This window comes from Notechis scutatus, chromosome 6 (assembly GCF_049901735.1).
Source record: "Notechis scutatus isolate UNSWTSFEM ecotype Mainland chromosome 6, rNotScu1.2, whole genome shotgun sequence".
NCBI classification, from domain to species: domain Eukaryota; kingdom Metazoa; phylum Chordata; class Lepidosauria; order Squamata; family Elapidae; genus Notechis; species Notechis scutatus.
In genome coordinates this window covers 26,255,028-26,280,074 of record NC_142014.1, presented here as the reverse complement: position 1 = coordinate 26,280,074, position 25,047 = coordinate 26,255,028, and the positions used below count along the sequence as shown (strand labels likewise).

At 44.1% G+C, this 25,047-nt stretch overlaps 1 protein-coding gene across 1 annotated transcript in view; it reads right to left on the bottom strand.

Annotated features, from left to right (window-relative positions):
• GALNT8 (polypeptide N-acetylgalactosaminyltransferase 8) overlaps positions 1-24,659 on the bottom strand; it is a 33,068-nt gene extending 8,409 nt beyond the window's left edge. The window contains exons 1-7 of the mRNA XM_087967743.1: positions 24,359-24,659; positions 19,362-19,656; positions 15,883-16,049; positions 7,032-7,215; positions 6,139-6,336; positions 2,137-2,251; positions 334-519 (exon numbers count right to left, since the gene is read on the bottom strand). Coding sequence (XP_087823869.1) covers positions 334-519; positions 2,137-2,251; positions 6,139-6,336; positions 7,032-7,215; positions 15,883-16,049; positions 19,362-19,656; positions 24,359-24,572 — 1,359 coding nt within the window. The 5' untranslated portion in view covers positions 24,573-24,659. The remainder of the gene's footprint in view (positions 1-333; positions 520-2,136; positions 2,252-6,138; positions 6,337-7,031; positions 7,216-15,882; positions 16,050-19,361; positions 19,657-24,358) is intronic.
• Positions 24,660-25,047: the final 388 nt, after the last annotated feature.

The window sequence follows — 25,047 nt, the reverse complement described above, 5'->3', positions numbered from 1 at the left end:
TAGGTTGAACCCCTCTTCTTTGAAAGGCTGCCACAAAGAAGAGTGGGGTCAATCTATTTTCCATAGCATCAGAAGGCAGGACAAGAAACAATGGATGGAAACTAATCAAGGAGAGAAGCAACCTGGAATTAAGGAGAAACTTCCTAACAGGGAGGTCAATTAACCAGTGGAACAGCTTGGCCTTCAGAAGTTGTGGGTGCTCCATTCACTGGAGGTCTTTCACCTGTCTTCACCTGCCTGAAATGATATAGCACTAGAAGACCTGCAAGGTCCCTCCCAGCTCTATTCTGATCGATCAATCGACTTCCGACATAGATAAAAATTGCCTACAACCTCAAGAGGTACATTCCAGGCATAGTAGACCATGTGTTTATAGTCATCCATCCACACTTCGGCTACACGTAAGGCATTTCTCTTCACAGCAAGGGACACATCCTGTACATAAGGCTTGTGGGCTCGCTCCAAGTGTGCAATCCTTGCACACGGCAAGACCTCAACACTTCCGCCGCATTGCCAAGCCTGTGGTTGTAAAATAAGAATACAATTGCTTCAGGTTTTGTTTTTAATAAGAATATGATTAATCAATGGAATAGCCTTTTTTCCACTGAGTTGTGGGTGCTCCATCACTGGAGGTTTTCAAAAATAGTCTGGACAACGACCAGGATGATATAAGGCAGTGGTGGCTCACCATTTTGGCCTCCTGTGCCAAAAATTGTGTGCGTGCTTGCACGCTTGGGCTTGCGTGCCAGCACCCAGAAGGCAATGTGCACCCCCTCCATGTCCCCTATGCATGCGTGTGCAATCCCACCCCCCACCCCCACCGCCCCCTTACCTGCACTGCACCTCACAGCTGATTTTCGGCTGGTTTGAGGCCTTTTTCAGCCTCCCAAAGGCTTGAGGAAGGCTTCTGCAGGCTTCTACAAGCTTTGTAGGCCGAAATCTAGCCCTATTTTGTCACTTCCTGTTTTCCAGAAAATACCCGGGAGTGATGAAACGGGGCTAGTTTTTGGCCTGCAAAGCCTGCAGAAGCCTTCCTCAAGCCTTTGGGAGGCCGAAAAAGGCCTCAAACCAGCCAAAAATCAGCTGTGAGGCATGCATATGCGCAGTGAGGTAAGTTTGCCTGCAGCTCACATGCCGGCACAAATGGCTCTGCATGCCACCTGTGGCACATGTGCCATAGGTTCGCCATCAAGGATATAAGGTCTCCTGTCTTCAGCAGGAGGTTGGACTAGAAGACCTCTAAGGTCCTTCCCGGCCCTATAATTCTACATTCTATACCAGGGGTATCCAACCTTGGCAACTTTAAGCCTGGTGGACTTCAACTCCCAGAATTCCCCTGCCAACTTTGCTTTGTTTTGCTTTGCTGGGGAATTCTGGGAGTTGAAGTCCTCCAGGCTTAAAGTTGCCATGGTTGGAGATTCCTGTTCTATACAACTCTTTTTTTTCCCCCTCAAGAATCCTGGCTGCAGCAAATTGGTAACTGAGGAAAGGAGCAGTGGTGGGATTCAGCCGGTATGGATCGGTTTGGGCGAACCGGTAGTTCTAGCAATCATTTGGCCCCACCCACCCACTATTTTGTCCTATATTTCCTTTGTTTGAAGCTCAGCTGATTGGCACGGCTGAGTGAATTGCCCCACCTCAGCTGTTTTTACTCACCAGGGCTGCAGTAAAAGGTAAGTTTTCTTCCTGTTTTCAAACGTACTGCACTCACGTTTGATACACCCGTTGAATCCGACCACTGGAAAGGAGCTCTACCCACTAGGCAAACTCACAACAGTCCTCTGATCGGCTGCATCTATAAGCTTGTCTCCCTTGGTCCCAGCAATGCCCCACACTTACTTTGAGAAAACAAGGCAACACCCAGACTCACCCTCCTCCTCTCCTCTCCAACTGATCTATGATATAGGTAGTCCTCGACTTACGACCACAATTGAGCCCCAAATTTCTGTCGCTAAGTGAGACAGTGGTTGCCCCATTTTGCAACCTTTCTTGGCACGGTTCTTAAGTGAATCACTGCAGTTGTCAAGTCAGTCACAAGTCAGTTGTCAAGTCAGTGAATCTGGCTTCCCCACTAACTTGCACTGGTATTTAAAAAAAAAGGACAAAGGAATAATAATAAAATAAAATAAATCTGACCCTGAGGCCTAATTCCACATTTTCTCCTCCATAAATGTGCATTCCACCATCCAGAACGCCAATCTTTCCCAAAAATTCTCTGTTCGCGGCAAGTATTCCCATAATAGAAGGACTCCTAAGACAAAGAACACAAAAAGGATCATCGACTTTTATTCAGGAATATTTATCTACCTGCTAATATTTGAATGGACCATTAAACAGAAGTAGGGAATGGATAAAAATACTGTTGTGGTTCGCCAGCAGCAGGTGAGGATGGCTGAGGTCTTGGAGAGCGAGGACTCAGATGAGGGGCCTGTGTGTGATGCAGGGATGGGGCCAGGACCATCAGGGAGTGGAGTGCTGCCTTCGGAGATTGTGGAGGCTGGCAGCAGTGATGAAGAGGTTCCTGAGGAGCCTGGGCCCAGTGCGCATGTGTGCAGGTCTGCTTGAAGGAAAGAGCAGCAGCTGCAGCACGGGCAACTCTCCCTTAAGAGATAAAAGTCAGCTGAGAAACCGGAGTTCTTTGCAGGAAGCAAAGAAGTTCTTGCACTTCAAGCCTTGTGGAAGTTCGGACTCTCTTGGTTTTTGTTTGAAGACTTTTTTTGGGAATAATTCTTGGCAACTTAATCTAGTGCTTTTGGCAGCCTTGCACAACCTTGGCAAGGCTCATTCTTATCAGAGACAATTAGTTTTAATAGCCTTTTAACCATTACCGTATTTATCGGCGTATAACACGCACAGGCGTATAACACGCATCTTCATTTTAAGAGGGAAATTTCAGGAAAAAAAATTAAATTTCTAAATAAAAACTTTGAAGCAAAATAAGGGTAGCTCAGAACTTTTTTTTTATTAATATTATTACCACTTATAAGGTAAATCAGTGGTCCCCAACCTTTTTGTACCAGGGACCGGTTTCAAGCAGAAAATTTTTGCAAGGACCGGGGGAAGAGAAGAGAAGGAGGCTTCGCTCTCTCGCTGCTCCACCATCCAAGGAAGAAACTGCTTCAAAGAAGCGGGGGGCTTTTCCTGTCGCCGCAGCTATTCCGAGCGCCCGTTTCACCCCACTCCCACCCCGCGCGCGCGCTTCAATCCACAGTGTCCCATTCTGCCTGCCTGCCTGCCTGCCTTAGTTTCTGGTTGTTTGGGAGCAGCTTCGGCTGAGAATAATAACTATTCGCCTCTTTTACTCAGCCGAAGCTGTTCCGATTCAACCATTAACGAAGGCAGGCAGGCAGGCAGAACGGAGCACTGCGGGCGGGTGGGCGGGCGGACGGGGTGGGGGTGGGGGAGAAACGGGCGCTTCAGGGAAGCTGCGGCGACAGGAAAAGCCCCCCCCCGCTTCTTTGAAGCAGTTTCTTCCTGTGCTGGTGGAGGAGCGAGAGAGCGACTGAGAGAGCTGACCCAGAGAGAAGGACAGGCTTCGGTTGCTTCCTCCCTCCCCTTCTTTCATTTGTGTCCTTGATCCCCGATCCCAGCAGCATTCACCGAAGGTGAAGAAAGCCGCCATTTTTTTTAAAAAAAAATTCTTTGCGGCCCGGTAGAGAGTGCTCCACGGCCCGGTACCGGTCCGCGGCCCGGTGGTTGAGGACCCCTGAGGTAAATAATGCAAAATAATGCCCTCTGCTCGCACCGCCCGGCCTCCGCTCGCACCGCCCGGCCTCCGCTGGCTTCTTAACATTATATCGGCGTATAACACGCATACATCATTTGCCCCCTATTTTCAGGGGGAAAAAAGTGCGTGTTATACGCCGATAAATACGGTAATTAACGGAAGTCACAGAGAAGCATTAAAAGGTTTTGCTTTTATCTCTGTTTGGTGTTTGTTTACATGTAACAAGGTTTGGGTCAGAACAGATACTTCATTAATTTTCATTCCAGAGGACCAAGAGACAGAGAAATTTATGTCGTTTGGCTGGGGGAGAGTTAAGATGGCTCCTTCCTAGAAGTTTTAAAGATTAATATCCTGAATGATGCCAGTTGTTTGCTTTAGTTTGGCAAGATTCTGTCTGTAGGAGGCTTAGAAAAAACTTTGCATGACTTTCTTGGTTCTTGGAGCCTGAGATATTGTGTCATGCGTCTGAATCCGAGGAGGAAGACGAACAGCTGACAGAGAACAGGAGAGTGGCTCCGTTGGCTGTGGTGGAAACTGGGGAAGGGCAAAGTCAGGGCTGGGCAGAGCAGGGAAGAGGGGGTTCAGAGGAAGACCAAGGCCCACCCCCTCTTCATCCTAGGGCATGTAGAGAAGAATGGAGAAGAGAGCAACGTCGCTTATGAGGGAGGAAAGGGCCCTGATTCCCTTCACAAGGCATCCTTAGGGAGGGAGTTTAAAGGCGAACCAGTTGGGAGGGGTGTTTGTCAGGAACAAACATTGAGTTATCTTGGGTTGGCTGCAGTTATCTGAGTTCCTGGCATCTACCCAACTGGTTTGATTTTCTGCTTTGTTACTTCATTTCTGGAACTCCATATGTTGCTCTACCAGATTTAATTACCTTATTTTGCTTTGTTGGATTTATAGTTTAAAATTTTCAGTTTACAACATTTGGACTGGAATATCTGCAGTCAAAGGCTGTTGCAGGTTCATGGGAGAGGTTTTCTCCAGACCAGAAGATAACCGGGACACTGGGGGCAAACTTGGAGCTAATAGAGGGACCTCTACTGATTATCTGGCTGGGTTCCCTTTGTGCCATGCCCCTGGTCATCACATATTGCTTCATTGAAGATATGCTAAGACTGTTTCACACATTTACCGGTCGTCTTCGACTCATGAAAACAATGGAGCCCAACATTTCTGTCGTTGTTAAGTGAGACCTTTGTTAAGTGATTTTTGCCCCATTTTACGACATTTCTGGCCACCGTTGTTAAGGGACTCACTGCAGTAACCCAGATGTTAAGTGAATCCGACTTCCCCATTGGCTTTGCTTGTGAGAAAGTTATCTTGGAACACAGCAACAGTCATAAATGTGAACCGGTCTGAATTTTGATCAGCATCATTATGGGGATGCTGCAAAGGTCATAACTGTGACAAATGGTCATACGTCTCTTTTTTTGGTGGTGTTGTAACTTTGAATGGTCACTAAGTGAACTGTTGTAAGTCTAGGACTACCTGTACAGTCCTCTGCAATGAAAAGGTAAAAGTTTCCCATGTCTAGTCATGTCTGACCCTTGGGGGGGGGCAGTGATCATCTCTGAGGGAGCCAGCATTGTCCAAAGATGCTTCTATGGTCACGTGGTCAGCATGACTATATACCGAGCCGCATGGAACGCTGTTATTTTTCCTCTGAAGTGGTACCTATTTATCTATTCGCATTTGCATGCTTTCAAACTGCTAGGTGGGCAGGAGCTTCTAGCATTACCCAGCTGTTCTGACCCAGCTTTTCAAACATGACAAAGCCTCTGAAGTGAACTCAAAGATTCCTTTATTAGGAGCGCCGGCAGTCCCGGCGAAAAGTTTCTCTCTCAACGCAGGATAACAAGTCTGTCCGGCCGGAAGATGAATAGTTGTCTGCCACATCTATTCATCTCTGACCCCTGCCTTTTATCCCCAGAGCTAGGGTGGGGCCTCACTAGCAGCGGTGGCTCTTCTGTCCCAAGGACCAGCCCATAGATTTCCACTGCTCTCCTCTCCTCTGCCTTCTGCGCATCCGTGCGTCAGGCACTGGACCCAGCTGTTCCACCTCTTCCTCATCAGCCACCTCCAGACCTGGGGGCTGTTGACTCTCCATCTGAGGGCTGACAGACGGCCCAGTCTCCGCCTCTGTGTTTATCTCTGACAGCTCCATTCTCTCTTCCCCCTTGGAGCTTCCAGATTGCCCTGATGCTAAGCCTGACTCCCACGCCTCCTCCTCCTCCTCCTCCTCCTCCTCCTCTGATTCAGCTTCTGGAGGGACCAGCTAATATTTTCACCTTGCTGGCTTGTAGTATCATTGGTAACAAGAAACAACATGAATAAAAAAAATCCCTCTTATTTTACATTCCAGGAAAGTTGAGGCGATACCAGCTCCAGCCTGTATCGGTATAACTTACCGGATTGGTGCTGTTTGGTCTTTCAGTGCAAACCAGTCTTTTGGTATGGGCTCGTAGAGACACCAAAGAGCCCAGTCAAATCCATCAGCAGCCTCGGCGTACTGAGTGAGTTGGAAGTCATCAAAACGGATGTTATCAAACACCGGTGATATGATAACGGTGTGATCCTCCTTGATGCGAGAGAGGATTGGTTCAGCCCTTCATTAAAGCAGAAGAGAGTTCATGGAGCTATGTAGGACTTTTAAAATCAATGCTCTCTTCTCTTTTTCTTAAAACTTCCTGCCTGTAACATGGACTCCTATCCGAAGCTGCCTGTTGAAAGAAGAAGCTAATTCTAAAGTCTGCCCTGACCCGTTTGATTTCTGCTTGACTCATTCTTTTTGGGATTGTGATTCAATTACGTTTTATCCATCCAAGAAATGGATTCCAACCACCATTGGACACTGTGTGATTTTAAATAACAAAGAGAAGAAAGAAATACTAGTCTTAATTCCACAAGTTTTTTTTTTTAAAGGGCCATGTAGGAGATGACCAGGCTGAGCCAGAGAGAGAGGTCAAATGTGTCATTAGTCTCGAGTCCCTTCGTGCCCACAAGAGATCTAAGTTGGCAATTAAGGAGAAAGAGCAATCTGAATATTATTGTTGTGGTCTGCCGCCGACCTGCGGAGCTGGCAGCAGAGTCGGACAGTGGGGAGGAACAGCTGGGACTCAATGGGAGGCAGACAATAGATGGGGGCGGGGCCAGTCAGAGGTGGTATTTGCCGGTTCTCCAAACTACTCCAAATTTCCGCTACCAGTTCTCCAGAACTGGTCAGAACTCGCTGAAGACCCCCTCTGCAATGGATCTGTTGAGGTATTCTCCGGAGACAGATGATGTTCTAATCTAGGCTTACCAGTTAGTGTTGACTTCAATATGCGCGTCCAAAATGGCCACCACGTCTGCTAGAGATGCTCTCCAGCCAGAAATCCGAGCTTCTGTGAGGCCTTTCCTTTCTTGGTGTCTCACAATCTTCAGCAATCCAGGATGTTTGTCGTTGAATTTTTTGATATGTTCTTCCAAAGGACCTTTAAGTTCCTCTGGCAAAAAAAACAAACCAACAATGCAGCAGATTTTGACAGTATCAACTTGAAAGGTTCATGCCAGAATACAGGGGGAAATTCCACTTTTGTTACACAGCTAAAATGTCCATTCTGTCTTCATTACATGTGGTCCTCGACTTACAAGGAGGTTCATTTAGTGACCGTTCAAAGTTACAGTGGGCTGAGGAAAATGACTTACGACCGTTTTTCATACTGATGACGGTTACAGGATCTCCATGATAACGTGATCAAAATTCAGAGGCTTATCCACTGATTCATACTTATGACGGTTGCAGTGTCCTGGGGTCATGTGATACCCTTTTGCGACCTTTTCACAAGCGAAGTCCATGGGGAAGCCAATTCACTTAATGACCATGTTACTAATTTAAGAACTGCAGAGTTTCACTTAACAACTGTGGCAAGAATGGCCGTAACATGGGACAAAATTCACTTAACAAAAGTCTCACTGAACCACAGAAATGTTGGACTCAATTGTCAAGGACAATTATAATATATCAAGGACTACCTATATTTAATAAAGTTGAGAGATATTTGGTTATTAAAATAAGAAGAAGAAGAGCACACACAACCATGACAAAGTAGTAACAACAGTACATTGGAATGTCTGCAAGAAATAGCTTTGGCCTGCAAGCAAGAACTGTGAGGAGCCACGAAAATAGACCAAGTAACAGAAAATGAAGAAGCTAAATTGCTTGGGGTCTTTAGAATTCAAACAAAATCAGAGTCAGAATCAGAACAGAGTTGGAAGGACCCTTGCAGGCCTTCTAGGCCAGTGGTCGCCAACCTTTTGGACCCCAGGGACCACCAAACTCATAATTTTAAATCCCATGGACCAGAGACCCTGGGAAAATCCCAAAAAAAGTCTGCAGGAAAATTCCCCACCCCGTTTTCCTACTGATCGATCGTTCTTTATTTGGGATCGCAGGATATTGTCTCCAGCTCCATTCTCGGGGGAGAGAGACTTTTGGCTTCATGCAAGGAAAGCAGCAGAAGCAGCAGAAGTCTTTCTTTCTCTCCCCCAAACTCCTCCAGAAATGAATCTTTGCCGGCACAGCCTCTTGGAGCAGGAGGCCTTGCAGGGTCCCAAATATTCATTTCTGGCAGAGTTGGAGGGAGTGAAAGAAAGACTTTTGCTGCTTTCCTTGCGTGCAGCCAAAAGCAGAAGAAGAAAGAAGCAGCCCGGTGGCCAGGCGAGGCGCATGGGCAAGTAGGGCAATTTCCCCCCCTCCACCCTTTCCCCCCTCCCTTCACTACCTCGTGTTGCTCACAATGCAAGCGACGCAAGCCTTGTGTTCCCACGGGCCATGTGGGCAGCGCAGCCTTGTGTTCCCTTGCAGCCTGGATTAACTACTTTGGGGGTGTCATTTCTCTGCAGACCATCCAAATTTTCTTACGGACCACTAGTGGTCCCCGGCCCACTGTTTGGCAATCACTGTTCTAGTCCAGCCCCTGCTCAAGCAGGAGGTCCCATACCATTTCAGACAAGTGACTGTCCAGTCTCTTCTTAAAAACCTCCAGTGATGAAGCACCCAAAACGTCTGAAGGCAAACGGTTACATTGATTAATTGTTAATTGTCCTGCCAAGCACCTGCCACATAACACCCCAATTTAACAATTATTGATATCAAAGACAAAAAAGACTGTATAGTGGATGTTATGGTACCTGGAGACAGCAAAATAGAAGAGACAGAACTGGAGAAAAATCACAAAATGCAAAGGCCTGCATATTGAAGTAGAAAAGAAAGCAAAAATAATGACAATAGTAATAGAGGCCTCAGGTGCAATTCCAAAATATTTTGAAAACCATTTGAACATCTTTGGCATTGACAAATTCACCATCAGTCAATTGCACAAAAGCAACTTTACTTGGAACAGCTTAAATCCTGCGACAATACCTCTAACGCCAAAATAATCCTCTGCCTAACTCAGGTTCTTGGGAAGGACTCAATAGATGGTTATAAATGTTAAATTTAGTCTAACATCTGGCTGACTCTATGACAAACCGTAATATATTGCAATTATATGTCACCCAATTCCTAGCAAATCTGGATGGCTTACAAATTGTTAAAAAGATAAAATTAGAAGGATCTATATTGACAGTTTGCAATAATGTCCCCATAATCAGACATATTCTACAACAATTGAATCTTAATCATCTCCATTTATATTTCATTTTTAAAAATAATTTTATTGAAGATTATAATTGCAATAGGAAAAAGTAATACAAACTAAAAGAAAGAATAGAAAGAATAAAAAGGCAAAGAAAATGAAAAACAAAGAAAATGGCAAAGAAGATAAGGACTATATAAAGAAATGACTTCCAGTTTTCATCACAACATGCGTAAATAATTTTGGTAACTTTTCACCTTCTCTTAATTTGCAACCAATGATCTCTTCATCCCTTGTTTCATTTCTTAGCTATAAGCAAATCCATAAAGCATTATCATTTCAGTTCCAAAAGTCCATTAAGGGTTGCCAGAAATAAAAACTGTCATTTTTGGATAAATGATCCATTTTAACCTTGCTCAAATAAACCAGCTTTATATTCTTTCCTTTTACTTCTAGCTTCCATTTCTCTTTTACTCTTTCTTGCAATATTTATCCAAGCTTTAACAAATCTCTTTTGTAAATCCAATACAATAGAATTATCCAGGTTACTCTTTTGGCATATTATTTGCAATTCCCTTTTGATTTTTAAAGCATCAATCGATTTCTTTTGTGCAGCCAATAAAATATTTTCTTCACATCAATCTTGTAGCCTGTCATTTATAGATCCACTTTTGATGATTGCTGTCTCTCTCTCCCTTGTCAGATAAAACTTGTTCCTCTTCTTCCATAACACTTTTTGGGAGGACAGTCTATCCATAAAAGCAAACATCCCTATTGGGGGTTTCCGGTTTGCTAGCCTTCGGCGGCGGCAGGGATTTGCAACCGCGCGATCACTGCTGCGTTCGCCGCCAAGGTTCCCCCGATCCATTTGGATCTGGGGGATATAGCTGCCCCGTAGAGGCAGCTGAAGATAGGGGGATCCGGCAAGGGGTTTGGGGGTGTCGCAAACCCCCTCCCCAGCCGGCTAAACTCCCTTTTCCCGAGGCGGAGGAACGGCGGTCAGTAATGGCCGCCACGAAGAAAGCTGCAGCCGGGTAAGCAAGTGCAGGAGGGAGAAAACTGGAGAAAGTGAAAGGTGCTTTTAACCGGGACAAGACGGGAGAAAGTGATTTGGAACCTTGAAAGCTGTTAAGGATATATTGTTCCTTGTGAGAGCCACAAGCTGCGAATACCCTAAAGGGGAAAGTTTTTTTTTTCTTTGTTCTACTCTCCTTCCTAAAGTGACAGCGGGAAAAAAAAAATCTTTTTGGCTGTGAGTGGGAAGGGAGAGTGAAAAAAAAATCAGAGCAAAATTTGAAAATAAGAAGATTGCCTAGAATTGCAAAGAGTTTAAAAACTTCCAAAAAATATATTTGAAAAGGATTTGTGATTACTTTAACCTCAGAAAGAAAAAGTGAAGAAGAAGAAGGTATTTAAAAGAAACAGTCTGTTTGGATTGTTTGGTGATTTTGGAACCTTTGGAAATTATTTCTGATTAAATCATCTGGGTGGTTGTTTGGAAAACCTTTTTCTCTACACAATGGCATCATCTGTGGATGGATTGGAACTTATATATCAAAAATATGAAAGAGAAAAACGAGGGGAAGATGGACTTGGCACTATTTTTCAATACTTAGAAATGGCGGTTTATATTTATGCGAAGCAGAATGAGGATGAGGGGACAAAGAAGAAGAAGAAGCCATCTTTGATGAAAAAAGGACTTTGATTGGAGATGGGAAAAAGCAAGAGAAAAAGGAAAAGAGGTCTTTAAGATTTGAAAAAACAGCCCAAAAAGAGAAGAATAAGGTGAAAAAGGGACATTATGTTAAGAAACAACAGAAAGGGGGAAAGCAGAATAAAAGGGAGGTGGAGAGACAAGGGGTTAAAGAGGACAAGGAGAAGAAGAAGCAAGGGAGAAAGGAAGGGATGAGAAGCTCTAATGGTGGGGAGCAAGATATTAAGATGCAAAAGTTTTTCAGAGATAATGGATAGATCTTATTGTTAATGGGATTCTAGAAAGGTACATAAGAGTGCATTTTTATATCTGTATTTAGAAGTAATTATAGAAAATTAGAAATAATATGTAACTTAAAATGTGATAAAATATCTAACATAAATAAGTGAAATTTTTGTTAAGAAAAAGAGAGTACTGTAATGAAATATGATTCAAGATTGTGATGTGGGGGGTAATAATCGTGGAAAGCATAAGTGTTCCCATAAAGGCATGATATTCAATTGAAATGGATAAAATGTTTAAGATATAAATGATCGTTAAAATTAATGATCAGAACATGGTATACTAGCAAAATCTTTTGTGAAATGAGATTTGAAGTAGAAGAAGGAGGAACATTTCAACGAAATATTGAGCTATAATATGTGATGTGGGGAGGGGATAATTATGGAAAATAGGGCTCTCATAAAAGCATGTGATTTAATTGAAAAGTAATGAGTTAAACGTCTAAGATATGAATGAATATCAATACTAATGAATAGATTTGTATTATTTTTGATAATATAGTATAATTTTAGAATGTACCAGACAGAATCCCAATGTATGTTATGTATTTTATATTAAGTACTATAAATATAAGGGAAAAAGATAAAGGCATCATACTCCATATAGTGTACAGGAGAAGTATTTCTTCTTTTTTTTAAAGAAGAAAAATAAATGATTGGCTGGAATAGAACAGACAAAGAATAATAAATATTAGGATATGAATTGAGAGGAGGAAAAAAAATTGAGAAAATTTAAAGGAGAGGAGAAGTTATATAGAAAATTGAAAATGTTAATAAGATATGAAATGGTATGTAAAATGAATATGAAATTGAACTTGTGTCTGCACCAAGAGTTTTAACCCGGGACTAAGCAACTTTCAGAAAAGAGATTTTTTATGTTTTTATGTTTTGTGTTTATGTGTATTTATGTATTGTTTGTCTTGAAAATAAAACTTGTTTAAAAAAAAAAAGCAAACATCCCTATTGACGTTGTTGATATTAACTTCTGATTCTGTGTTTCAAAAGCATCTATTAGTATTTCCGGTGTGATTGACTCAGATTTGGAATTTGAAGCTGAAGAAGCTGTTCCAGTAGAATCTGTGGATTGTCAGACTCAGGAAAGGACCAAGCCAGATATCACCTGAGGCTTATCATTCAGAAGCATCACCTGAGAAGCTACACCTGTCAGAGAAGGATAACATAAGGCTTTCCAGCCCCTACACTGGAGGAGTGGGAAGGAGAACAGAACAGGGGAATTCTATTAGATTACTTGCCAAGTAACAGAACAAATATTCTGTTTAGCAAGAGCTGGCTGTAGCTTATATGAAAAACTTGTTTTACCTCTCTTCTCTCTTCATTGTGCAAGCTCACGATGAAACTCTTGGATTCAGAGTGCTTTGTTCTGAGTTTAACACATGTGAAATGATTCTTTCAGACTCAAAACATTTCAAATTGGGATGATTTTACAGAATCTTGCCCTCCACAAGTCTGTGTATGCAGCAATTGAAGAAAGCTGCCTAGCTTATGTTTGGAAAGAAAACATAATTTAAGCCATAGATGTCCTTTTTGCCAGCCAACTAACAAACATATGCAGGAAACACACAACAATAATGGGAGACTTCAATTATCCTGATATCAATTGGAAAACTAATTCTGCACCAAGTGAGAAATCAAATAAGTTCCTAACCAACCTAGCTGACAACTTTGTTGTCCAAAAGGTAGAGGGTGAAACTAGAGGGACAGCCATACTGGACTTAATTTTTACAAACAGAGAAGAAGTGATAGAGGGAGTTGAAACTGCAGGAACCTTGGATGAGAGTGACCATGTCATACTAGAATTCAACATAACACAAACACAAGCAACATAACATAATGACACCAGAGTCTTGGATTTTAAAAGAGCTGATTTCAATAAACTCAGAGAGAACTTGGGAAAGATTCCATGGATGAAAATCCTAAAGGGGAAAACAACTCAAGAATCTTGGGAAACTCCGAAAAGTATGATCATAGAAGCCCAGACCAGCACAATACCACTGAGAAAGAAAAACAAGAAATTCAAGAAGAAACCAGCATGGCTACACAAAGATCTCTTTGGCAAATTGAAAGAAGAAAAGGACAAGTACAAAAAATGGAAAGAAGGACATACAACTAAGGCAGAATATCAGCAGATAGCTAGAATCTGCAAAGACGAAGTCAGGATAGCAAAGGCTCAGAACGAACAAAGACTTGCAACAAAAGTCAAAGATAATAAAAAAAGTTTCTTCCAACATATAAATAACAAGAAAAAAATCAAGGAAACAGTCGGTCCACTAAAGAGAGTAGATGGCAAGGAAGTAACAGGCAACGGAGAGAAAGTAGAATTGCTTAACTCAATCTTTGCTTCTGTCTTCATGCAAAAAGAAACTATAGCTCAACCCACCAAAAACATAACTGTAAAAGACAGACCAGAAATAATAGTTAAAATAAGCAAAAAAATAGTAAGAGAACACCTGTCTGATCTTGATGAAAACAAATCACCAGGGCCTGATGGATTACATCCCAGAGTTTTAAAGGAGCTGGCAGAGGTCATCTCAGAACCACTGCACCATATCTTTCAAAAATCCTGGAGCACTGGGGAACTACCAGAGGACTGGAAAAGAGTTGATGTGGTTCCCATCTTCAAAAAAGGAAAAAAAACAGACCCAGGAAACTATAGACCAATCAGCCTAACATCAATAGCTGGGAAGATACTGGAAAAGATAATAAAAAAAACAGATCTGCCAACATCTAGAAACAAGTAAAGTAATAACTAGCAGTCAGCATGGGTTTGTTAAAAACAGATCATGCCAAACCAATCTTATTTCATTCTTCAACACAGTGACTAAATTAGTAGACCAGCAAAATACTGTGGACATAATATATTTAGATTTCAGCAAGGCATTCGATAAAGTAGACCACAACCTACTTCTTAGTAAGCTAGAAAAAAGTGGAATAGATAGCACCACCACTAGATGGATTCACAACTGGCTGGCAAACCGTACTCAATGAGTAGTCCTGAATGGGTCTAAGTCTACATGGAGGGAAGTAAGCAATGGGGTGCCACAAGGTTCTGTCTGAGGCCCGTCTTTAATATCTTCATTAACGACTTAGATGAGGGAATAGAAGGGGAACTTACCAAATTTGCAGATGATACTAAGCTGGCAGGAATAGCTAACACCCAAGAAGACAGGCTCAAGATCCAGATGGATCTTGACAGACTAGAACACTGGGCCATATCTAATAAAATGAAATCCAATATAGAGAAAAGTAAGTCCTACACTTAGGCAAGAAAAACCAAAAGTACACATATAGACTGGGTGAAACCAGGCTCAATAGCAGTAACTGTGAGAGGGATCTTGGAGTCTTAGTGGACAACCAGCTAAATAGGAGCCAGCAGAATACAGCAACAGCCACAAAAACTAATGCAATCCTAAGTTATATTAACAGAAGGATACAGTCAAGATCAAGGGAAGTACTAATATCACTCTATAAAGCCTTAGTAAGAACACAGCTAGAATATTGCATCCAGTTTTGGTCACCACGCTATAAAAAAGATGTTGAGACTCTAGAAAAAGTACAGAGAAGAGCACCCAGGATGATTAGGGGACTGGAGGCTAAAACATACAACGAACAGTTGCAGGAACTGGGCTTGGCTAGTCTAGTAAAGAGAAGCATCAGGGGAGATAGCAGTCTTCCAATATTTGAGGGGCTGCCACAGAGAGGAAGGGGCGGGGGGTTGGACTAGATGGCCTACAAGGTCCCTTCCAACTCTGATTATCTGTATCCGTATGTGCCGAGGTATCTTGTTGGAATACAGTGCTCAGGTATTCTCTACAGCAGTATTCAACCAGTAGATGGCAATGCTTATGCTGTAAGTTTGTACTTGCATCTATGGTGCAGCTCTATGCCTTTTCTCTAAAATAAAGTTTCCTGCTTTCTTGTTGCAGTAAAGCAGTTAGTCTTCGACCTATGACTACAATGGAGCCCAAAATTTATGTCGCTAAGTGAGACGTTTCTTGAGTGAGTTTGGCCCATTTTATGACCTTTTTTGCCACAGTTATTAAGTGAATCACTGAGGTTGTTAAATTAGCAACACAGTCGTTGTCAACTCACAAAACATTTTGTATACACGTTTTATAGTTGACAACGGAAAGAAGGGGGGGGAGTTTCAAAGAGCAGACGGCGGTGTGGAATCGAAAGTACATTCCATTCATACTTCACACTTGTTCAGTGAATCTGGCTTTCCCGTTGACTTTAACTGTCAGAAGGACGCAAAAGGGGATCCCATGACCCCTGGGCACTGCAACCGTCATAAATATGAGTCAGTCGCTAAGCGTCTGACTTTTGATCACGTGACCATGGAGATGCTGCAATGGTTGTACGTGTGAAAACCCGTCATAAGTCACTTCTTTTCAATGCCGTTGCAACTTCGGTCACTGAATGAACCGTTGTAAGTCGAGGGCTAGCTGAAGTTCCATAGAAGTCTCTCATTTGGCGGAAAGGAGGTTTGCCCAGGGAAAGGTTTCCGGCCACGCAACTTACCATTTGAACTGAAATCATCAATGAGGATAATTTCTTTCAGGAGGTGAGACGGTGTCCGGTTAATTACGCTGGTGATTGCACGTAGGAGGATGGAGGTAGCCTCGTTAAAGAATATAAGGACCACGCTAAGGGTTGGGAGGTCATGCGAATATTTCTTCTCTCGACATCTGGAGGAAACCAGGAAAAATGAATATTCGTTAGATTATGGTGGCGCAATGCAAGTGAAGGATTGCAAGAATTGGAGATAAACGGAATAACAAAGTAGAACAGGACCTTGGAGGTCTTCTAGTTCAGGGGTCGCTAAACTGTTGGACCTCAGGGACCACCAAACTCATAATTTTAAATCTCAGGGACCACTAATATGAATTTTGACTGACGATGACTTGCTGACGTTGGTGGGAGAGGGAGAGAGAGAGAGAGAGATCTAACCTCTCTCTCTCTCTCTCTCTCTCACACACACACACACACACACACACACAGAGGCAGGGGTGGGATTCAAATTTCTTAATAACTGGTTCTGTGGGAATGGCCTAATTTGTGGGTGTGGCTTAGTGTCATATGACTGGCTGGGCATGGCTTGTATGTAAATTATTATAAATATAAACATTGAATTTTTTTTATTAAAAAAAGAGCATCTTTTACCCAAAATCAGGCAAAGCAGGCAGGCAGATTGAGTTGCTCACAGAATCACAGATTCACTCAGAAATCTACCTTTCTGCCATCGGCTACCTGAGTCTGTCACATAAAATTTGCTTGCAAGCAAACTCATAAAATTAACTCATAACACGCCATGTATGTAAATATTGAATTTTTTATAAAAAAAGAGAGCAACTTTTACCCCAAATCAGGCAAAGCAGGCAGGCAGATTGAGTTGCTCACAGAATCACAGATTCATTCACATTTCTGCCATTGACTACCTAAGTCTGCACTGAATAATAGAAGCTTCAGTGCTAGGGAAGGTTTGGCTCTGCTTAAAAGCTTAAAAGCAGAGCCAAAGATCTAAAGATTAGCTAGAAAGCAAGAAATCCAATGGTTTCCTGCTTTCCAGATAATCGAAATCTCCTGGCATAGCAGAACTGCTGATGGTCAGAAAAAAAAGAAGGAAAAATAGCAACTTAGCCGGCAAATTTGCCAGGTAAGGAGTCAGTGGGCGGGGAGGGTTCCCACAGGCCATGTGGATGGCACAGCCTTGTGTTCCCGCACAGCCTGGATTAATTGCTTTGGGGGGTGCTCTGGGGGTGACATTTCTCTGCAGACCACCAAAATTTTCTCACGGACCACCAGTGTCCCCGGGCCCACTGGTTGGCAACCACTGTTATAGGTAGTCCTCAACTTACAACAATTTGTTCAGTGACCAAAGTTACAATGGCACCGAAAGAAGCAATTTATGACCATTTTCCACATTTACGACTGCTGCAGCATCCCAGTGGTCATGTGATCAAAATTCAGACACCTGGCAACTGACTCGTATTTACGATGGTCGCAGTATCCTGGGGTCAACGTGATCCCCTTTTGCGACCTTCTGACAAGCAAAGTCAATGGGGGAAGCCAGATTCGCTTAACAACCATGTTCTTCACTTAACAACTGCAGTATTCACTTAACAACCACGGAATGACTGTCACACTCAATGACAGAAACGTTGGGGTCAATTGGGGTCAAAATTTGAGGATTATCTGTATTCAGCTCTGCCTCCAACCTTTCCAATTTACCCCCTGTGCCAGCCTATTGGCTTTTCCTTCACAATGAATTGGTAACCTAATCCTGCGTAGCTTTTTCTCTGGTAATATTGTACTACTAACTAGAGCATACAAAACATTTGCTAGGCCAATTCTCGAATACAGCTCATCTGTCTGGAACCCACATTGCATATTGGACATTAACACAATCAAGAGAGTCCAGACAGTGGTGGGATTCAAATATTGTTGCCACTGGTTCGGTGGGGGTGGCTTAGTGGGCACGCTTTGCATGCGTGTACATACTTTGCATGCATGTGTGCACCAAACATGCCCTTTGTGCAGGTGCAGAGGCATTCTAACTTACCTCCTGCAAACCTGCACGATCCCAGTCACTTCAGCAGCTGCCGCGCACCACTCTTCTGTGCCGTGCCAAGCAGCTTTGCTTCAAATTCAGCAGATAAAAGTGAGTATGGGAGCCCAGGCGGGCGGGTGGGCCCAACAGCAGAGAGGAGGAGAGAATCAGTTCGGTCTCCGCTGCTCATCGCTCCTACCGGCTCGCCAGAACTGGGCCGAACCGGTTGAATACCACCACCGAGTCCAGAGACATTCCACTCCTCTGTTCACAATAGAATACCTTATGCCTCCAGACTTGAAATTTTAGGCTTAGACAACTTAGAACTATGCCACCTTTGGTCCAACCTAAGCGTAGTACATAAAATTATCCATTGCAATGTCCTACCCGTCAATGACTACTTCAACTTCAACCACAACAATACACGAGCACACAATAGATATGTTCTGACCAAGGCATTCTGAGACTGTAATTAAGTACACGCTTAATCCAAACAATTCTTATTTTATTTCAATGCTGGGAATTATGTTCATTCCCAGCCCATAATGAGTCGCAAACAGTTTCTCAAGATAAACACCCACCTTTATCTCCTTTCAATTGCTTCCAACAATTAGAGTGCCAAATTAACTGTAAAAACCAACCGAAGTACAAAGTCCACACAGAGCTTCAATGTTTAATCTGAACAGAGTAAACAACTTTGCTTCCTGCAAAGGTTTCTTCACCTTTGCCTGTCCTTTATGTCTTACGGCAGGGCCAATCACCTCCCAGTCTTACTCCCAAGTCTCCCCTTTTGTTTCAGCTGCTCTCGCCTTCTAGCAGCTCTGCGCACACACACACACTGGGAACAGGTTCCCCTTGTTCCTCGGTCTCACTGCTGCCAGATACTGGAGGCTCCAAAGGCAGTACCCCACTCCCAGATGGTCCTGGCCCCATCTCTGCATCGGACTCAGGACCCTTGTTTGCATCCTCCCTAGACTCCCGGACTCTTCCCTGTTCTTCCCCACTGTCCGATTCCACTGCCGTCTGCACAGGCTGCTGGCGAACCACAACAAGATCCAAACCCAAGGTAACCCACACCAAACTCGATTTCAGGAAATACGACTTCAGCAACAGAGTGGTCAACACCTGGAATGCACTACCTGACTGTGGTTTCTTCCCACAAACCCCAAAAACTGTAACCTTAAGACTATCTACTGTTGATCTCACCCCTTTCCTAAGAGGTCTGTAAGGGGGTGTGCATAAGTGCACCAACGTGCCTACCATCCCTGTCCTAATGTCTCCCTTTTATTCTTATCCATTTCATGTATTCATAATCAGGTTTATACTTATAACTGTTATCTAATACATGCTCAACAAAATAAATAAATAAAAAATCTCCACCATCAATTCCAACATGGCCAGCCTTGCCCTCCCCCTTGGTAAGCCAAAGATGGAGAAGATGCTACCTTACCTGGGAGGCCTGGTATCCTTCAAGGGCCTTTCCAGAGGCAAGCGATCACTCAGGTAAACATTGTACCCGTACTTATCGAAAAGTTTCTGGGCTACAATTTGCTGGTCCTCCATTAAACCTTTGCCCCATATCTGGAACAGAGGGGAATCTGGGAACTGCATTCTGGGAGGCACCTCAGGTTCCCTCCGGTTTTCCTTGCCCTGTTGGTCTTCCTGTATTTCCTGGTGTGGCTTCTTGGGCAATTTCTGTTCATTCGCTGCCTTCTTTTTTTCCTCTGATAATTTTATGTAATTGGCTGAAAAACACAAACAGGCAATAGGCATAAAATTAGGGGTGGGATTCTACCAGTTTGCATCAATTCGCTAGAACCGGTTGTTAACATTCTAAGCAGTTCGGAGAACCGGTTGTTAGAAGAAATTACTGGCCTAATCCTGTAAGGAAGGCAGGAAGGAAACATTCTGGTGTCGCTTACAGAAACTGCCTCTCCGTTAAACCTTATTACATTCTTGGCAGGACTAGACTTCCTGTCTCAGGAACGTCTCTGAAGTTTTTTCCCCTCCTTTGCTGGTACTTTGCTTGTGTGGTGTAACCATTCAGAGTTACAATGGCACTGAAAAAAGTGACTTATGACCATTTTTCACACTTACGACTGTTGCAGCATCCCAAAGTCATGAGAGGCCAGGCGAAGAGATACGTGCCTCAATGTGAGTGATATTGAGTTGGCCACACACCCAGCCAATAACATGACTACCAAGCCATGTCCACCCAGTCACATGACCACCAAGCCATGCCCACCACCTAAGCCACAGCCACAGAAACGGTTGTTAAAAAATTTGAATCCCACCCCTGGATAAAATGCCCAAATGTCCTAAAGTAATAACTTAGAATAGAACATAGAGTAAAAGGGTTGGAAGCAGTGGTGGGATTCAAAATATTTTACTATTGGTTCTGTGAGCATGGCTTGGTGGGCATGGCAGGGGAAGGTTACTGCAAAATCCTAGGAGGCAGAGAAGAGGTGGGGATGCGGCCAGTCAGAGGTGGTATTTGCCGGTTCTCCAAACTACTCAAAATTTCTGCTACCGGTTTTCCAGAACTGGTCAGAACCTGCTGAAGACCCCCTCTGGTTGGAAGGGAACTTGAATAGAACAGAATAACAGAGTTGAAAGGGACCTTGGAGGTCTTCTAGTCTAATCCCCTGCTCAGGCCGAAAAACTCTATACCATTTCACACAAAGGGGTGCCCAATCTCTTCTTAAAAATTTCTAGTGTTGGAGCATCCACAACTTCTGGGGGCAAGTTGTTCCACTGGTTAATTGTTCTTACTGTCAGGAAATGTCTCCTTGGTTCTAGGTTGCTTCTCTCCTTGATTAGTTTCTACCTGTTGCTTCTTGTCCTGCCCTCAGGTGCTTTGGAGAATAGCTTGACTCCCTCTTCTTTGAGGCAGCCCCTGAGATAGTGGAACACTGCTATCATGTCTCCCCTGGTCCTTCTTTTCATTAAATTAGATATACCCAATCCCAGAAAGAGTTCTTCATATGTTTTAGCCTCCAGTCCCCTAATCATCTTGGTTGCTCTTCTCTGCACTTTTTCAAGAGTCTTTCTAGAGTCTCAACATCTTTTTTAGAAGATGCTAGAGTTAGAGTTAGGACTCCTATAAAGACAAGGAGTGGTGGTGTCAAACTATTTTCCAAAGCACCAAAAGGCAGGACAAGAAGCAACGGATGGAAACTAACCAAGGAGAGCAGCAACCTAGAACTAAGGAGAAATTTCCTAACAGTGAGAACAATTAGCCAGTGGATTGGCTTCCCTCCAGAAGTTGTGAAGTTTCCATCACTGGAGGCTTTTAAAAAGAGATTGGACAGCCAGTTGTCTGAAATGATATAGGGCCGTGATGGCGAACCTATGGCACGCCTGCCACAAGTGGCACGCAGAGCCATTCGTGCGGGCATGCAAGCCCCAGCCAAACTTATCTGCACTGCACATGCGCACACCTTCCAGCTGATTTTTGGCCCATTTAGGGCCTTTTTCAGCCTCCCAGAGGCTCGAGGGAGGCCTCTGCGGCCTTTGGAGACCGAAAAATAGGCCCGTTTTGTCACTTCCGGTATTTTGGTGTGGTGTAGTATTCGGTGCAGTATTCTAGGTGTGGTCTTACTAAGGTTTTATAAAACAGAAGTGACGAACAGGCCCATTTTTCGGCCTCCAAAGGCTGCAGAGGCTTCCCTTGAGCCTCTGGGAGGCCGGAAAAGGCCTCAAGTGGGTCAAAAATCAGCTGGGAGGCGTGCACATGCGCAGTGCAGGTAAGGGGGCATGGGGGATCCCCCTCGTCTTTATAGGACCATAACTCTAATTCTGACTTTAGCAGAAGGTGGGACTAGACCCCCAAAGTCCCTTCCAACTGTATTATTCTATGTTCATGCCAACACTGGAGGCAAAATCACGGTCAAAAGGACAGAGGACTTCTGCAGTGCAATTAAACCATGATGGAGCCAGACGTCACAATTAGAAGGAGGAAGAAATACCAGAAATGGATGATGAATTGCAAGTTAATTTTGATCAACGTGGGTATTTTTAAACTCCGAACACTGAACAATGGACTTTTCAACTGGTTCATAATTGTGGGGCCGAATTCCGTAAATACTTCTTGCTTTCCCAGCTTTGTGTCTGGTTGAATCAGATTCTGCTGCAATCACAAAAAAAAAAAAGGCAGTGGGGGAGGTTTGGGGTGGAATCACTTGGACATGGTAGAGAGATCTCCATCTGACCCTTTTCAGTTTGAAATGTTGACACTCAAACGCTGGCTAAAAAGGTCATTGAGCAAAAAATGTCACACAAGAAGTGAAAATGACATGAAAGAAATGCTCAGCATTTCTCTTGGTAAGAACCAAGTCCAAATTTCTGAGTAATAAATAACCTTGCTTAGGAGCAATAAAGTCTTAAATCCCATATATTCTTCCTATCTCCTCTCCCCTCTCCTGCTCTCCCCTCTCCTCTCTCCCCTCCACGCTCCTCCCCTTCTCACCTGCTCTCTTCTCTCCTCCCTGCTTTCCCTTCCCTGTTCTCCCTTCCCTCCCCTACTCTCCTACCCTCCTGCTCTCTTCTGTCCTCCCTGCTTTCCCCTCCCTGCTCTCTCCCTCTTCCCCTCCCCTCCCCTGCTCTCTCCACTCCCATCCCCCTGCTCTCCTCCTCTCCTGCTCTGTTCTCTCCTCCCTGCTTTCCCCTCCCTGCTCTCCCTCTCCCCTCCCCTCCTCTCTCCTGCTCTCTCCCCTCCCTTGCCTCCCTCTCCCCTCCCCTCCTCTCTCCTGCTCTCTCCCCTCCCCTGCTCTCTCCCTCCCCTGCTCTCCTCCTCTCCTGCTCTGTTCTCTCCTCCCTGCTCTCCCCTCTCCTCTTCCCCTCCTCTCTCCTGCTCTCTCCCCTCCCCTGCTCTCTTCCCTCCCCTCCCCCTGCTCTCCTCCTCTCCTGCTCTGTTCTCTCCTCCCTGCTTTCCCCTCCCTCCCCTGCTCTCCCCCTCCCCTCCCCTGCTCTCTCCTCTCCTCCCTGCTTTCCCTTCCCCTCCCCTGCTCCCTCCCCCTCCCCTGCTCTTTCCTGTCCTTGTCTACTCTCCTTTCCTGCTGTCCCCTCCCCTCCCTCTCCTCTCCTCTTCCCTCTCTTTTACCCTCTGCTGCCCTCCTCTGGTCCCCTCTGCCCTTCCCTTCCCTGCTTCTTCCCACTTCCCTCCCATCCTCTCCCCTCTTCTCTTTCCTCCCTCTGCCCTCCCCTCCACTTCTCTTCCCCCCCCTCCCTCCTTTCCTTCCCCCCTTGCACAAGAGGTCTGGTAACCTCTTAGCTTCCCATGTTTATAAAAACTTCTTAGAATATTCAGTACATTCAGGGAAGGGAATTGATCCCAGTTGTTAACTGGGTGCGTAAGGTACCTACAGGTTTTTTTCTCGTTGCTATTCTGAGAATCCTTTACTCCTCTTGCCTCGCCTTCCTCTGCTTCACAAGCTCCTTGAAGAAACAGTTTTACTTTGCATTATAGGAGTATTTCATAAATGACATGGTTCCCAGCATTCTAGAGAATTTAGTAGCTGACGATATTCATAGTTGATAAGTTGCATTTGGTAGCACTTGGTACACAGCACATAGCAATAGTTAATTAAAATTCTAAATCGTTGGATTTCAAAGCTAGAATTCACATTTGTGATTGAAATGCAAAAATTGCAAGGACGACATATCACAGTTGGGTAGTTGTTAAATAATTGCTTTAACCCCACAATATGTCCAATAGTAATAGCAGTTGGGATGGAGAGCCAGAGATTAACAATTTAATCTAGTTCGTATTTATGTATTTATTTATCAAATTTAATGGCTGCCCATCGTATTGCAGGGCAACTGATATGATAGTTATACAACTAATATTAGGCAAAATTGTTTCTCTCTCGCCTGCTTTATTTCGAATTACTTTTCCCTGAAAAGGCCAGAAAAGATCAACAATGCCCAAGAAAAAAAGTTTTTAAAGTTTTATAACTCACAGTGTGCAGAACCATGAAATCCTGTACCATACAGGCAGTCCTCGACTTATGGCCACAATCAAGCCCAACGTTTCTGTTGCTAAGTGAGACATTTGATAAGTGGGTTTTTTGCCCCATTTTACAGCTTTTCTTGCCACCGTTGTTAAGTGAATTATTTCAGGGAGGCCACGTTAGGAACCTGGCTGTTAAGTGAATCGGCCTTTGCTTGTCAGAAGGTCCCAAAAGGAGATTGCATGACCTCAGGATGCTGTGACCGTCATAAATATGAACCAGTTGCCAAACATCCGCATTTTATTCGTGTTATTCATGCTGTAACAGTCGTTAACTGTGAAAAACAGTCCTTAAGACACTTGGATCCACTTTGAAGAGGTCACTGAATGAACGGTCGTAATGTCGAGGACTGACTGTAAATATGCTCCGGGAGGTTTCTACGCATTGTTATCATAATAATAAAGCCCCACTAGAAACGCCGTCTTTTCTTACTCACATAGGTTGAGGAACATGCTCTCTATTTTCACGAGATGTCCAGCAAAGTCGTCCGCCTTTCCTGAATCCAACGCTTGTTGCTCTCGACGGCCACCAGGTTCCCTCCTTAGATTTTCCATTTCATGTTTCACGTGCATCACAAACAAAATGTTCACAGCCAAGAGTAGGATAAGCAGCGTAGGAAGGAAACCTGGCAACCTCCGTCCCAGCACCATTGCCGCAGTTTATAATTCCCACCAAGGTGGTACCTTCTCCAGATGATCCGAGGAGAAGGGGGGAGAGATTCCACCACAGCACAGGTGCTGGGCAGTTCCTGGATGTCTAAGAATACCTGTGGTGACAGTTTATAGTCCCTAAGAAACAGAGGGAGGGGCTGAGCTCCGTGTGCCTTCACACACAAAAGTAAAGGCAGCAAAACTTCCCAGCCCACGATTTGCTTTATCTGTTGAATTTCTATAACCACCTGCCTGCCTGACTCTGAGAGGCTGGAGCAAGTAAATGGCAAAAAAAAACAAAACACACACACACAAAAGAAAAATTATAATCTAGCCGTGAAAAGCCATAAACATAAAACGAGGGAGAGTTCGGTGAAAATCTCACACACACCGGGCAGCCATTTCGCAGGCTTGAAGCCTCCATGGGATTCCCTGGGGCTTGGGGAATTTTACGTGGTCATACATGGCTTGCAGA